Source organism: Argopecten irradians, chromosome 13 (assembly GCF_041381155.1).
Source record: "Argopecten irradians isolate NY chromosome 13, Ai_NY, whole genome shotgun sequence".
NCBI lineage: Eukaryota > Metazoa > Mollusca > Bivalvia > Pectinida > Pectinidae > Argopecten > Argopecten irradians.
In genome coordinates, this window is record NC_091146.1 from 4715434 (window position 1) to 4733274 (window position 17841).

General features: G+C 35.0%; 1 protein-coding gene across 3 annotated transcripts in view; it reads left to right on the forward strand.

Moving 5' to 3' along the window:
• The window catches only part of LOC138305926 (echinoderm microtubule-associated protein-like 1), a 60810-nt gene that overhangs the window by 933 nt on the left and 42036 nt on the right, over positions 1-17841 (forward strand). For 2 of the 3 annotated variants that reach the window (XM_069246219.1, XM_069246220.1), the window contains exons 1-7: positions 9729-11124; positions 11550-11687; positions 12192-12288; positions 12609-12772; positions 13413-13533; positions 14076-14278; positions 15054-15151. In XM_069246219.1, coding sequence (XP_069102320.1) covers positions 10840-11124; positions 11550-11687; positions 12192-12288; positions 12609-12772; positions 13413-13533; positions 14076-14278; positions 15054-15151 — 1106 coding nt within the window. In that variant the 5' untranslated portion in view covers positions 9729-10839. Of the gene's footprint in view, positions 1-9728; positions 11125-11549; positions 11688-12191; positions 12289-12608; positions 12773-13412; positions 13534-14075; positions 14279-15053; positions 15152-17841 lie in introns of those variants that run through there. The other variant, XM_069246221.1, reaches the window with a different exon arrangement.

Here is a 17841-nt window from a genome sequence, read left to right on the forward strand (position 1 = left end):
AGATACATCGCCAAGAGCAACAATTACTTTTAAGGGCTTTGTCCCCTGTTTAAAACACTGATATTTGGTATATTCCCTCCCTGCATATTACAGACTTAGCTCCCGTGCGGGTAGGTATCGATTGTTACGTAATTATTTTACGAGCGCAATTCATGTCGTTTTCTCCGGAAAGTTTAGACTGGTTCCCGCCTCAGTTACCTCCCTTGCGTACGCTTCACTGAGGACCGGTAGCGAGTAGCCATCTTGAGTGGGAATTCCAACTCCAGAGTAGTGCGCATCATTTCTGCGCATGATATGTCATCATGGAGACGGCTACTTCCGTTAAGAGAAAATAACGTCATTAACGTCGTTCTTATGAACACTCTAAACTCTGTTAGCACGAAATGATTTCAAAACTTAAGATCTTATTTAATTTTGTTGATATATCGTTCAAATAAATTATTTATTCTTTACGTTAAGATCCGTCGCTTCGTGGGTAAAGGGGTTTCCCACGCCTAAAAAAAGTGATGCCAGCGAACCGGATATGTAGATTGACCAATCAAAAAAATCATCATGGTTACCCGCTACCGGTCCCTAGTGAGCGGAGCGCAGCCTGGCGGAGAGTAGAGAACTAAGGGAAGGGAACCAGTCTACGGAAAGTATGACGTTTCGCTCGCAAAAACACAACGTCACAATCAAAACCTACCCACAAGGGCAGATAACCCTGTAATATACAAATATAGAATATCACTTACAAGGTTTACTTCAGCATAACTAAATTGATAAATACAGTGGGCACGTATCAGGCCTAACACTAGTTTACTTTATAACATCAGGCCTAACACTAGGTATAACTGTTTACTGTATAACATCAGGCCTAACACTAGGTATAACTGTTTATTTTATAACATCAGGCCTAACACTAGGTATAACTGTTTACTTTATAACATCAGGCCTAACACTAGGTATAACTGTTTACTTTATAACATCAGGCCTAACACTAGGTATAACTGTTTACTTTATAACATCAGGCCTAACACTAGGTATAACTGTTTACTTTATAACATCAGGCCTAACACTAGGTATAACTGTTTACTTTATAACATCAGGCCTAACACTAGGTATAACTGTTTACTTTATAACATCAGGCCTAACACTAGGTATAAATGTTTACTTTATAACATCAGGCCTAACACTAGGTATAACTGTTTACTTTATAACATCAGGCCTAACACTAGGTATAAATGTTTACTTTATAACATCAGGCCTAACACTAGGTATAACTGTTTACTTTATAACATCAGGCCTAACACTAGGTATAACTGTTTATTTTATAACATCAGGCCTAACACTAGGTATAACTGTTTACTTTATAGCATCAGGCCTAACACTAGGTATAAATGTTTACTTTATAACATCAGGCCTAACACTAGGTATAACTGTTTACTTTATAACATCAGGCCTAACACTAGGTATAACTGTTTACTTTATAACATCAGGCCTAACACTAGGTATAACTGTTTACTTTATAACATCAGGCCTAACACTAGGTATAAATGTTTACTTTATAACATCAGGCCTAACACTAGGTATAACTGTTTACTTTATAACATCAGGCCTAACACTAGGTATAACTCATCAGGCCTAACAGTAGGTATAAATGTTTACTTTATAACATCAGGCCTAACACTAGGTATAACTGTTTACTTTATAACATCAGGCCTAACACTAGGTATATAACTGTTTACTTTATAACATCAGGCCTAACACTAGGTATAACTGTTTACTTTATAACATCAGGCCTAACACTAGGTATAACTGTTTACTTTATAACATCAGGCCTAACACTAGGTATAACTGTTTACTTTTAATAACATCAGGCCTAACACTAGGTATAACTGTTTACTTTATAACATCAGGCCTAACACTAGGTATAACTGTTTACTTATAACATCAGGCCTAACACTAGGTATAACTGTTTACTTTATAACATCAGGCCTAACACTAGGTATAACTGTTTACTTTATAACATCAGGCCTAACACTAGTATAATGGTACTTATAACATCAGTTTACTTTATAACATCAGGCCTAACACTAGTATAACTGTTTACTTATAACATCAGGCCTAACACTAGGTATAACTGTTTACTTTATAACATCAGGCCTAACACTAGGTATAACTGTTTACTTTATAACATCAGGCCTAACACTAGGTATAACTGTTTACTTTATAACATCAGGCCTAACACTAGGTATAACTGTTTACTTTATAACATCAGGCCTAACACTAGGTATAACTGTTTACTTTATAACATCAGGCCTAACACTAGGTATAACTCATCAGGCCTAACACTAGGTATAACTGTTTACTTTATAACATCAGGCCTAACACTAGGTATAACTGTTTACTTTATAACATCAGGCCTAACACTAGGTATAACTGTTTACTTTATAACATCAGGCCTAACACTAGGTATAACTGTTTACTTTATAACATCAGGCCTAACACTAGGTATAACTGTTTACTTTATAACATCAGGCCTAACACTAGGTATAACTGTTTACTTTATAACATCAGGCCTAACACTAGGTATAACTGTTTACTTTATAACATCAGGCCTAACACTAGGTATAACTGTTTACTTTATAACATCAGGCCTAACACTAGGTATAACTGTTTACTTTATAACATCAGGCCTAACACTAGGTATAACTGTTTACTTTATAACATCAGGCCTAACACTAGGTATAACTGTTTACTTTATAACATCAGGCCTAACACTAGGTATAACTGTTTACTTTATAACATCAGGCCTAACACTAGGTATAAATGTTTACTTTATAACATCAGGCCTAACACTAGGTATAACTGTTTACTTTATAACATCAGGCCTAACACTAGGTATAACTCTGTTTACTTTATAACATCAGGCCTAACACTAGGTATAACTGTTTACTTTATAACATCAGGCCTAACACTAGGTATAACTGTTTACTTTATAACATCAGGCCTAACACTAGGTATAACTGTTTACTTTATAACATCAGGCCTAACACTAGGTATAACTGTTTACTTTATAACATCAGGCCTAACACTAGGTATAACTGTTTACTTTATAACATCAGGCCTAACACTAGGTATAACTGTTTACTTTATAACATCAGGCCTAACACTAGGTATAACTGTTTACTTTATAACATCAGGCCTAACACTAGGTATAACTGTTTACTTTATAACATCAGGCCTAACACTAGGTATAACTGTTTACTTTATAACATCAGGCCTAACACTAGGTATAACTGTTTACTTTATAACATCAGGCCTAACACTAGGTATAACTGTTTACTTTATAACATCAGGCCTAACACTAGGTATAACTGTTTACTTTATAACATCAGGCCTAACACTAGGTATAACTGTTTACTTTATAACATCAGGCCTAACACTAGGTATAACTGTTTACTTTATAACATCAGGCCTAACACTAGGTATAACTGTTTACTTTATAACATCAGGCCTAACACTAGGTATAACTGTTTACTTTATAACATCAGGCCTAACACTAGGTATAACTGTTTACTTTATAACATCAGGCCTAACACTAGGTATAACTGTTTACTTTATAACATCAGGCCTAACACTAGGTATAACTGTTTACTTTATAACATCAGGCCTAACACTAGGTATAACTGTTTACTTTATAACATCAGGCCTAACACTAGGTATAACTGTTTACTTTATAACATCAGGCCTAACACTAGGTATAACTGTTTACTTTATAACATCAGGCCTAACACTAGGTATAACTGTTTACTTTATAACATCAGGCCTAACACTAGGTATAACTGTTTACTTTATAACATCAGGCCTAACACTAGGTATAACTGTTTACTTTATAACATCAGGCCTAACACTAGGTATAACTGTTTACTTTATAACATCAGGCCTAACACTAGGTATAATGTTTACTTTATAACATCAGGCCTAACACTAGGTATAACTGTTTACTTTATAACATCAGGCCTAACACTAGGTATAACTGTTTACTTTATAACATCAGGCCTAACACTAGGTATAACTGTTTACTTTATAACATCAGGCCTAACACTTAGGTATAACTGTTTACTTTATAACATCAGGCCTAACACTAGGTATAACTGTTTACTTTATAACATCAGGCCTAACACTAGGTATAACTGTTTACTTTATAACATCAGGCCTAACACTAGGTATAACTGTTTACTTTATAACATCAGGCCTAACACTAGGTATAACTGTTTTACTTTATAACATCAGGCCTAACACTAGGTATAACTGTTTACTTTATAACATCAGGCCTAACACTAGGTATAACTGTTTACTTTATAACATCAGGCCTAACACTAGGTATAACTGTTTACTTTATAACATCAGGCCTAACACTAGGTATAACTGTTTACTTTATAACATCAGGCCTAACACTAGGTATAACTGTTTACTTTATAACATCAGGCCTAACACTAGGTATAACTATTTACTTTATGACATCAGGCCTAACAATAGGTATAACTCATCAGGCCTAACAGTAGGTATAAATGTTTACTTTATAACATCAGGCCTAACACTAGGTATAACTGTTTACTTTATAACATCAGGCCTAACACTAGGTATAACTGTTTACTTTATAACATCAGGCCTAACACTAGGTATAACTGTTTACTTTATAACATCAGGCCTAACACTAGGTATAACTGTTTACTTTATAACATCAGGCCTAACACTAGGTATAACTGTTTACTTTATAACATCAGGCCTAACACTAGGTATAACTGTTTACTTTATAACATCAGGCCTAACACTAGGTATAACTGTTTACTTTATAACATCAGGCCTAACACTAGGTATAACTGTTTACTTTATAACATCAGGCCTAACACTAGGTATAACTGTTTACTTTATAACATCAGGCCTAACACTAGGTATAACTGTTTACTTTATAACATCAGGCCTAACACTAGGTATAAATGTTTACTTTATAACATCAGGCCTAACACTAGGTATAACTGTTTACTTTATAACATCAGGCCTAACACTAGGTATAACTGTTTACTTTATAACATCAGGCCTAACACTAGGTATAACTGTTTACTTTATAACATCAGGCCTAACACTAGGTATAACTGTTTACTTTATAACATCAGGCCTAACACTAGGTATAACTGTTTACTTTATAACATCAGGCCTAACACTAGGTATAACTGTTTACTTTATAACATCAGGCCTAACACTAGGTATAACTGTTTACTGTATAACATCAGGCCTAACACTAGGTATAACTGTTAACTGTATAACATCAGGCCTAACTCTAGGTATAACTGTTTACTGTATAACATCAGGCCTAACACTAGGTATAACTGTTTACTGTATAACATCAGGCCTAACACTAGGTATAACTGTTTACTTTATAACATCAGGCCTAACACTAGGTATAACTGTTTACTTTATAACATCAGGCCTAACACTATGTATAACTGTTTACTTTATAACATCAGGCCTAACACTATGTATAACTGTTTACTGTATAACATCAGGCCTAACACTATGTATAAATGTTTACTGTATAACATCAGGCCTAAAACTAGGTATAACTGTTTACTTTATAACATCAGGCCTAACACTAGGTATAACTGCCTACTCGTAGGTTATTTTGGTGCTTGTACAATTCGGCAAAATATGCAAAAAAATGTATATTTCAGTGAAAACAAGTCCACCTGCTTTAGTAATATTTCTGTCACCAAGACAAAAATCTAACTATGTTTACTTGTGTGTATATCAGGTATAAAGAGTGCCTGTTTCACCAGATTCGACAAAAACATATGCGTCAAGTTGTTTTTGACATTGTCATGCAAATGATAATTGCAGATTATATCACTCAAATATGACATATATATGGAGCAATGATACAGATATATACAAATTATCACTAATCTAAACAGGGACTACTATTTTCAGCACGAGCAAACATGAAAGTTAAGTTTGAAATTAATTCGATATAAACATGCGATGACATGCCGATATCATACTGATCCTGTGCTACATTTGTTTTTCTACTGCATCAATTGCTTTTGAACCGATTCATATCTATGGGTTGGCAACATGTTACACTGTGATCCTTTTTAGGTCATCTGACCCGAAGGGTCAGGATGACCTATAGTCATCATGTTTCGTCCGTCGTCGTCCGCCGTGCGCCATGCGCCGTGCGTTAACTTTTCACATTTTGAACTTAGGGGATTTCATCTATATTTGGTGTGAAGCATTATTGGGGAAGGACAATCATATTCTATATAAATGAGCTTGGTCCAACCCCTAGGGGCTGAGGGGTGGGGCCCCAAAAGGGCAAATTTTCTTATTTTAAGCTTTAAAATCCTACTCTTCCTTCATCCTTGGGTTGATTTCATCCATATTTGGTGTGAAACATCATTAGGGAAGGATAGTCATATTTTATATAAATGAGCCTGGTCCGACCCCGAGGGGCTGAGGGGTGGGGCCCCAAAAAGGGCAAATTTTCTTAATTTTAGCTTTAAAATCCTACTCCTCCTTCATCCTTGGATGGATTTCATCCATATTTGGTGTGAAACATTATTGGGGAAAGACAATCATATTTTATATAAATGAGCTTGGTCCGACCCCTAGGGGCTGAGGGGTGGGGCCCCAAAAGGGCAAATTTTCTTATTTTAAGCTTTAAAATCCTACTCCTCCTTCATCCTTGGGTTGATTTCATCCATATTTGGTGTGAAACATCATTAGGGAAGGATAGTCATATTTTATATAAATGAGCCTGGTCCGACCCCTAGGAGTCATATTTTATATAAATGAGCCTGGTCCGACCCCTAGGGGCTGAGGGGTGGGGCCCCAAAAAGGGCAAATTTTCTTAATTTTAGCTTTAAAATCCTACTCCTCTTTCATCCTTGGATGGATTTCATCCATATTTGGTGTGAAACATTATTGGGAAAAGACAATCATATTTTTTATAAATGAGCTTGGTCCGACCCCTAGGGGCTGAGGGATGGGGCCCCAAAAGGGCAAATTTTCTTATTTTAAGCTATAAAATCCTACTCCTCCTTCAGCCTTGGGTTGATTTCATCCATAATTAGTGTGAAACATCATTAGGGAAGGACAGTCATATTGTATATAAATGAGCTTGGTCCGACCCCTAGGGTCAGAGGGGCAGGGCCCCAAAAGAGCAAATTTTCTTAATTTAAGCTTTGAAATCCGAATCCTCCTTCATCCTTGAATGGGTTAATACCATATATGGATGAAGGGCTACCAAGTTTGTTCAACAAATGACCTTTACCTATTTCAGAAACTTACATATTCAAAAAAAAGTTCCTTGTATTGCTTATATTAATTGTTAACCACTCCATTATACTGTGACTGTTGTTTTGTGCCATGAGTCAGATGACCGTTAAGGCCCTTGGGCCTCTTGTTTATTTGTATATCAATTAAGATCAATACATCTACATGCTATTTATCACTTATGTGAACAAGTAGCCACGGGTAAGTTACTCAATCACATGATGTAAGCATACTTTAAAGGTGTGTTCTGTCAACATGTGACAAAAGGACCGATGAAACAAGTAAATCTTCACAGATTTTTATCTTTCATTCAGATAAGAGTTTTGCTCCAATTACAGAACATGGGAAAACGCCAAATTTAAACACACCAAAATTCAACCACCCTATTTTGATACTAAAACGCCAAATTTCCAGATGCCAAAATATCCCAATTTACAGTATACCAAAACCAGGACCTGACTTTTGACCTCAGTTCAACAAAAAGCTTGTCCAGTCTTTATACTTGGTATGTTGGTCAACTTAGATGAGACGGTATGTCACAAACCAAAACCAGGTCACTGGGACCTATATTTTGACCTTTGACTCAATTTCAATTCAATGAAATATTTATTGGTTACATTGTAGACCCTTTGCTCTTCTGCACCTATGCTATCCTAATATGGTTGTACACATTATATATTTTATTGGTTGTATACATTATATATTTTATTGGCTGTATACCTTATACATTTTATTGGTTGTGTACATTATATATTTTATTGGTTGTATACATTATGTATTTTATTGGTTGTATACATTATGTATTTAATTGGTTGTATACATTATGTATTTTATTGGTTGTATACATTATGTATTTTATTGGTTGTATACATTATACATTTTATTGGTTGTGTACATTATAATATATTTTATTGGTTGTGTACTTTATGTATTTTATTGGTTGTATACATTATGTATTTTATTGGTTGTATACACTATGTATTTTATTGGTTGTTTACATTATATATTTTATTAGGGTCAGGATGACCTATAGTCATCATGTTTCGTCCGTCGTCGTCCGCCGTGCGGTGTGCTTTAACTTTTCACAATTTTAACTTCTTCTCAAGTTCTACAGGTGCGATTTGGCTGAAACTTGCATGAAATGATCCTGACATGGTCCCGACAAAGTGTTGTTATTTTTCGGGTCGATCCGAAATCCAAGATGGCCGCCACAGTCGCCATCTTGAAAACACATTTTGAACTTCTTCTCAAGTTCTACCGGTGCGATTTGGCTGAAACTTGCATGAAATGATCCTGACATGGTCCCGACAAAGTGTTGTTATTTTTCGGGTCGATCCGAAATCCAAGATGGCCGCCACAGCCGCCGTCTTGAAAACACATTTTGAACTTCTTCTCAAGTTCTACCGGTGCGATTTGACTGAAACTTGCATGAAATGATCCTGACATGGTCCTGACAAAGTGTTGTTATTTTTCGGGTTGATCCGAAATCCAAGATGGCCGCCATAGGCGCCATCTTGAAAACATATATCGAACTTCTTCTCAAGTTCTACCGGTGCGATTTGAAACTTGCATGAAATGATCCTGACATGGGCCCCACAAAGTATTGTTTCATCTCTGGTTGATCACAAATCGAAGATGGCTACCATGACACTATATCTAATTAATTTCCTATATGTTAAGGCCCTTGGGCCTCTTGTTTGAAATAAAATTTGTTGAAAGAAATTGAAAATGATCCTGACATGGTCCTAACAAAGTGACACCATATATAATTAATTTTACTATTGCCAAGGTAGTCAGATGACCTTTAAGGCCCTTTGGGCCTCTTGTTATAGTGATATATCACTGCAGCATGTGGCCATATAATACAACAACACACCCACTCGGTCACATTATATGGAAAATCTTTATCGGAGCGCTTAGCATGAACAGAAACTCCTTTTATTGCCCGTGGTGTGTCTCGGTGAGGGGGATATAACTTAAACGATCAGTACATTTAGTACATATAACTTTACTTCACTGACTCATATAAAGCGGTAGATCAACCGTATTGATGTCCTGTATCCGTAATGATGTAGAAAAACCCCTACAAGACTAACTATCCCGGTGAACAATGACATTCCAATCACATTGACTCGGGTGAGCAAAGATTGAACTGCATCGGGAAGCAAATCTAGAAATCGTTTGCTTTAAAAACCATTTCTATTGTGAAATAAACTAATCTGTTAATGGTACTCTGAACACAATTAAACCAATCATTGAAATGAGAGAATTGAAAACCACATTGATCATTAAACACAACAGATTTCACCGATGACGGTGTTGACTGGTAATTGAAGTTTGTTTTGTAGTTACCTATTGTTTGTAAGGTTTCCTCGACCATTTCTACCATATATTGACACGAATACACCAGCGTGCTCATTAGGGGAGGTTTCTGACACAGCGTCGCCATCCTACTCAGATAAGGCTCGCTGTTTGCTTTACACAGTTTACCAGTACCCTAATCATTATATTAACCGATTCCATCTGTTTTCAATGGAGATTCAATAACACGAAAGTGGCGATAATCTCTAAGTTCGAGTGTCGCTGACCTCTATCATAATTACTATGCGACATGGCAGTTCAGGGCATTTGAAATGGTATATGGCCAGCGCTACTGGAATCATTTCAACACAAACTTTCGGGAAATTCTGACTTAACCGAAGAGAGGTGTGCTGATGAAGTGTTTCAAATGGATGTCATCCTGATCGGGAGTTAGAGGTTCACATGGAATTTTAACCATATGGTGTAGGTCGGTGATTGATTACTTGGATTTCCAGCTTATACATTAAAGACGATGTAATACTAACAAAATGATTATAAATGTTCATGTGGATTCAGAGAGGATGTTTGGCTTCGTATTGAGGACGTTTTCCGGACGATACTTGATTGTACAGTTGTTTTACCATGTCATATCTACTTCGACCTTCAGATACAGTGTACTCATCCGACCATAACTTTGAAGAGTTGTTTATAACATGGACTCATCCGACCATAACTTTGAAGAGTTGTTTATAACATGGATCTATAGATATATTCTTTAAATGAAATCAGGATCTTCAAGAACTATTTTCTTTACCTTCACTACAGCAGTGAATTATCGCCAAAGGATTTTTATGCATTTTGTGTGAAAATACTCGTATTTAACTCTATACAAACAGATTGATTCATAGATATATGCGACACCGGCACTGACATGCTTTGATGTGTTTATGATGGATGTTTGTCTGTATCCTGAGTACCGAAAAATATCTGAAGTTTTGTTGATAACATTGATTTCTCGATGAACCTGATAGAAACAATAGGGATATATTACACTTAAGTTACCATTGTACACAGAGCTATTGTTGATGTGCCACTTTAATCTCTTATTATCTAATTTTGATATCTAAGTTATGTCGTAAGTCGAGATCCGCTGATTGATACCGTTAAGACGTTATCATACATCACACTAAAGCTAACAGGTTAACGAAAGTAAAATTAACCATGGATGAACCATCCTTGTTTTTGAAACTAAACAAAATAAAGCCCTCACCGGATAGTCAATACCGAGTATACAGGAAAACTCCGAACCAATCCAAAATAAACAAAAAGCTGGTTCCGTTTGGAAAGGACAATAATGTACAGAACAAGGTTGAAAAAGAAATAAAACAAAATCTGGATAAAGATATGGATGAAGACAAGAAAAAGGTGAATGATTCGGATCTGCATCTTAACCTAGAGGATATCGCCATAGAGAAGAAATCAAACCAAAGGCCTGCGTCGCAACTTGTAGGTGTCAGCAGCAATATCAATTATCATATATATTTCATATGTAGTTTGTGGTCTATAACCTCATTTCACATGTCTATAGTTTCATATGCAGAAAATATCTGGCGTATAGACAGCAAAACTCAAAACATCTACCGAGCCTTGCTGTGAGGGATAACCTTATGTCTGTGACCAACCTGTAAAGATTTGATGATATAATGATTGGTTTTCTCACAAACCAGTGCGACCTAATTAGTTCAATTGGTTGTTACATTTGTCGCACATCATATCTAATGATTTAAACACAAAGGCTTTTATCGGAAATCAAATGGTACATTCGGTTATTTTTCATTCGTATTTTTATCGATTTATTTTGCGAACGTTCACAAACAAACTATTGCTGTTCTTTGAACGTTATGAATAAATATGATATCTTACTTTTCCAGGATAGTTCCGGAAGTGACGTCAGTGAATCGGAAATGCCTGCTCACCAGAACATATCCGGGTCAGCAAGGTCACGGATAAAAAGTGGGCGTTCTACTAACTCATGGCGTAGGAACCAGACAGACACTGGTGATGATAAGGTAAATGGACGTTTCATTTTTGTTTTGCGATTTATTTCCCCGACTTTTTTTATATTAGACTCGTTAACTTTGATGTCTGTTGACATACTAAATAGAACATTTACCAGAGTATTTGTATGTTATATAAACTGTAATCAGTTGCCTAATACATTAAACATACTTTACTGCTACTTTGGAAAATTTCGTCGACGAATAGTAGTATTACACTTTCTAGAATAATGAAAAATTAAGATTTCAGTTTTAATTTGCACGATAGAATATGCGTAATAGAATTGTTGGTGTTCAGCTATTTTGAATACTATTGTGAATTTGATATGGACAAGCAAAATACTTCAAAAATACTGTCATAATACATGTAGTAATACAATGTACGATATTTAAAAAGTGAACTTAAATCATCTGCTATTAAAAGTTATTTTATTTTTGTAATTCTGCACTGCTGTTGAAATGTAAGCGATCAAATAAGTTCAATTCGTTCATACATATCTTAAATGCTGAACGTAGGATTCAAGACGCAACATCAGAACTGCGGATAAAAAGACTCGAAAGACTCCGAAGGCAACAGAAATCGTCGAGTCCACCAATACTCTGAATAAAGAACGTAAGGAGGACATAGGATATATATGTATATTCCTTTACACCTCATATCTTTATTTACTGCTAAGTCAAATCAAAAATAATTTGTGGACGCAAAATAGCTGTGATTGTAGTTCAACAAGAAAGGTATATATAATTGGCAAATTTAAGCATAAAATTGTTGTCTAAATGCTAATATTAGGCAATCAGTAAAATATATACCTGAGGCTTCTTTGAATTATAATGCTAATTTTGCAATGGTTGTATTTCATTTCTGGACATATTTGTGTAAGTAGCATATTCATCGTAAGCAAAGGTTAACATAATAACACCTCTGTTTTACAGTGATACAGGATGTGAACGACCCCGAGGAGAAGGCACTTCAATTCATGGCAGAACACCTTAAGGATTATAGTCGTCAGCGCCTGCGCGCTGTACACATGAGTCTACGTCACTATAGCAACGTGGAACTGAGGGTGTCACAAAAAGACCTCGGCCAGGCGTTTCAGGTATATTATGTTTAAGTTGTTGTTTCATATACATGTAATACGAAAGCAATACCAGTTACTTCAAGGTTTTTTTTTTTTTTTTTTTTTTTTTTTTTTTTTTCATCGATCTAATTTTGCTATCTTGACAACTGCGGGTTTACTAAACTGTCAATTTAAACATGTTCGTGTCGATTTAATTTCACGATTTCTATCTCTCGCGAAAATAAATTGGTTTGCAATAGTAGTATAATAAGATTTAATAAAATATCTAGACTAACATTAATTGATTATTTATTTATATCCTAACCCATGCAACATAGAGAAGATAGTAGAACCAATTAGTGGCCCGATAGGCTGACCAAATAAGATCAACCATTGAGAGATAAGGTTATAAACAATTACCTAGCCAAACACCCGATAAGAGTGTGACTATACGCATTCAAATAATCCGTCTTCCATTAGTATATCCTAGGAAAACATGAAAATATTGTCTGTTAAAGCAATTTGGAATATTGTGAATGGAGAGCTGAATCTTTTCTGTTCAAATTTACATTAATGCAAATTATTATTTTGTGAACACTTAAATTTGCAGTATTCTTTTGCTATATTTCTATTTTTTATTGGCTTGGTTTTAAAACTTTTGTTTCATTTTATACGGTAGGAGAACCACGTGAAGCTCTCAAACAGAACTGTACAACTGCTGCTGGAGAGGTTCGAGGACCAACATGGCGTCGACTTCGAGAAAATGTACAGGTACCTAAAGGATGCCCATACTCGTTCAGGTGAAGGACACTTTATATTATAATTCTGTCTAAATCCAATGTGGTTAAACCATGTTCCTTTACGTAAAAGGATTTAATGAAATCCCGTATTCGCTCAGGTAATGAACACTAGAGCAATTAGTTATTTAAAATTGGAGTATACATTGTAGTTATATGAATCAATATCACTTTGACAGAAATTATATGGTAACGACCAGGTTTGGTTTCACAATGTTAAATTGTATAATAGGGTTTTATGGTTGAATTCAATGGAAGTTAATTAACACAGACAAATGTCATTATCAGATGACATACACAGATATGGAAAAAACTATTGTCATTAGCAAAAATGAATACACATATTGAATATTATTGAGGATCCTGTGTAATATAACTTGTAGGATTATTTAAAATGCATTGTCTTTTAAAGGTTTATCTAACCATATTACAAATGAATGACGGTTTCCGGACAAAAGCCATCAAAATATTACGTAATAGGTATCAATATACATGTAGATTCTGATATGTTTATCCAACTCGCATATCGCATTTTGGTTTTTCAGGAAGGGATAGTGTTTTAGCGTTACAGTGTCGAAACGACCTGATACCGAGACCAGAAATGACGTCAGAAGAGAGGGACAATGATATTTTAGCACGCTTAGAGGACCTGCTTGTGCGAAGTAATACATTTTTCGACCTACCGGAACTCAGGGAAGCTTTCCAATATAAAGACCGTGACAAAACCGGCCGGATCGAAAAATCAGAAGTAAGAAGCTGAATCATAGCAAATCGAACATTTATAGAATATCACACGCCAGTTGTAATTATATCCTTAAATACTTATTGTTTCCTTTATGGTATTGCTAAATGTGTTAGTTTATATATCATAACATATAATAGTGTAGATAACTTGTATGCAATTGTCGCAATTTCTTTCTTCTTGCCCGTTGTCAGTAGGATGTGACCGGGTGGGGTGTGTTGCTTGGTGTCGCACTATAAAAAGGGCAACAGATCCACTATACAAGAAGACACAACATGAATATACCGCAGTCTCCCAAAACACGCACCTTGCACAACATACACGCAACACACCACATACACAGGAGGCCGTCCTTACATGACCATAGCTGTTAATAGGACGTTAATGAATCAAACAAACAAACAAATTCTTGTTGAGTTATATCAATTATGTATCAAGAAAGTGTGTTTTTCAAGCATTCATTTTGCACTTAAATAATTTTAAAACTAGCTCACTTAAATAATATTATAACTAGCTCTATAAGCTATGTAAAATAAATCCCATGTTTTGCTTAAGTAATTAATTAGGAGCTGCAATTTTCTACATCACATTTTCAAATAAAAATATGATTTGAGAGAATAATTCCAGTGATAAGAAGACGAAAATGAGATTGGTACCATGTCGTCGAGTAATTTGTTTTCAAAACGGAAACGAAATTGTGATGATTTTCTCAACAATATGGTAGTCCCATTATCCCCTTTAATACGATATCCTCGGTAATCGAGTCACACCCATGTTGTAGATGTTCGACATCTGTGGGAGGAGGAATGTGCCGGTGTATGGAGCCCTGCTGAAGGCACTGGTCAAACGCTGTGATGGAGACAACAATGGGAGAGTAAGGTATGTGATATCAAATCATGCAACGTCATCAAAATCTCTGGATTTTCGTTATTATACCACAACATTGAATTTTGCTGCTCAGTCAATCAAAATATTTGCCATCAAATGAAATAGTTTCTGACGAAAGTACACTCCATGTACAGCATACATATTTTAAGATAGTTTATTGGAACACCTTCAAATGTATCAGTTAGCACAGTTAAGCGAAAATAAAATGCTTTTTGAAACATAGAAACTAGAACATGCAAGCGAAAGTAATTTGATATAGGTAAACACATTGATTTAATTAGTCGTATTTTGTGATGAGTTATCTCATGTACATGTGTACTGATAATAGCCGGAGTTTGATTTTATAATTGTCGTTTTATTCCTTATAAAATAAGCCTATGAATAATGAATTAAACAATATTAAATGCTAAAATACAACATTTTACTGGACCCTTGAATGGAGGGTATACCAAAAAACAAAGATGGATACAATTGCAGATTTTCGCTTAATGTTTTGTCTCAAAGAACAATATTAACAATGTGAACATTGCATAACAGTAGACTGTCAGAAACTCGAGTTATTCAAATGACAAATATAATGCAATGATAAGAATGCTATAGTAGTGTAACTGGGGATTGTGGTACCAATAAAATTGTATAGTGACTTTATAAGAAGCCAATTGGCGTTGGTTGATGTATCGAAGGTGTTTGATACTATAACTCCAGTTTTTGTTTGTTATACAAAGAAATTGAGTAACGAATTGTTATCTAATTTGAAAAGAAAATACTTGAAATTTTTCACATTCCCTGACAGGAGTATATTCTATGTAACGAATATGGATAATATTTCAGATTTTCGCTCAAATTTTATAATTTACCACCTCTAGAAGTGATATAAATAGATTGGAAAACTTACGGAACTTTCACTGTAAATTCAATGATATCCGGAGTAGTGTTACCAGAGTAGTGTGGCACCGCTACGTTTGTAATGTGGCGTTATTAGAGAACAGTTTGTGTCAGTTGAATTTGTACTTGACATACCACTCTCCCAACTTGGTTTGGAGTACTCTTATACAAACAAATATATTGCATGACAGGGGTACCCTAAATTTGTATTAAATGTATCATCCAAGGCTTACCCAACGTTTTCGGAAGGGGGGCAACTCGTAAGCTAAAGTATAACAAATATATACCATTACATAATGTCGAATAATTCTATACTAACGCCTTCAAATGTAACAGTTTATACAATTAGCGAAACTAGAACGCTTTTAGAAACATCGAAACAAGGAGATCAGAACAATGTAATTTTATATAAAAAACAACAACTTTAATTTAATTAGCCGTAGTTTGTGTTGTGTCTTCGATAATGGCTACTTGAATACCCGCGGTATCGATGATCGATTGCTTGTTATAAAATTTCCCGTTTTTTTTTTCATTATACACCAACATCTTTGTATAACGAAGCGTTGTCTGAATTCAGTGTTAAATACTACAATACATTCCTATTGTCTAGCTTGACAGAAGGATATACTATAGAACAAATAAAGATAAAATTTGGGATTTTCACTCAATTGTTTGTCATAATGAATATGGAAACACTATAAAGAAATCCTGTAATCTGTCCAAATTTGTATTGTGGTTAAGAACAGTTGAACAATATTTACATCGCATAAGTATATACCGTAAGACACTCCGATTATTTTGGGTGAGAATGCGATGATGAGTAGTTTTACGGTACCTGTACTTTTCCAACAGGGGGATTTTTGACGTATTTGTCTACTTGACATCCCACCCTCCCGACCTGTCGTATAATTCATCTTATCCAAACAAACATATTGCATGAGAGGGGAAATGCTAATTTGCATATAATGTATCATCCAACGTTTACCCTACGTTTGTAAGGGAGGTAACTCATAAAGTCAGGTCAAATATTGGCAATCTTTCGATTTTAACATTTCGCCAAAAGTATATACCATGTATACCATTACCTACTGTCAATCAGTGTTATAGTGACGTCTTCAAATATAACATTTTATAACTGTAGCGAATCTAAAATGTGTTTTGAAATACCGAAAGCATGACACCACATATAGTACTTTTGATATAGGTATATGCCGTGTCGTGTGTAGCTATATCTCATGTACCGATGATAAACAGATGATAATAACCAACACCAGGTTTCATAATGATTTTCTGTTACCTTGCGGAGCATTTGATTACAACTTTGGCATATTATATAAATAGATTCAAGAAACCCAAATTATTTCGGCAAGTTTCACGCATTTGGAATATACAGTATATGTACAGTACACACATGGAATATGTAACACACATATATATATATATGGTGTATATATAATTGAGGGAGCAGCAATTTTTTGACCAATTGTTTTGAATGTTGCGTTATGACAAGTTGCAAATATAGTTACATGTGTATTAAATTTACTAACAAGCGTAAATACATTTCGGTCTTTATATAATCTCTCACGGTCTATAAAGATAATTGCGGTGACAAGAATGCATTTCTGTTGCGTATGTGTAGTAAGCACATATGTACTCTCTCTCTCTTGAAATTTCGTTCTAAATTTAAATGATGTTTTTAAAATGGTAAAGAGAACCTCACTTATATATAACAATGAGAGTGATATATGACACAAGTTTAGTCCCACCTGTGTATAAATGGGGTTCTTACTATTTTG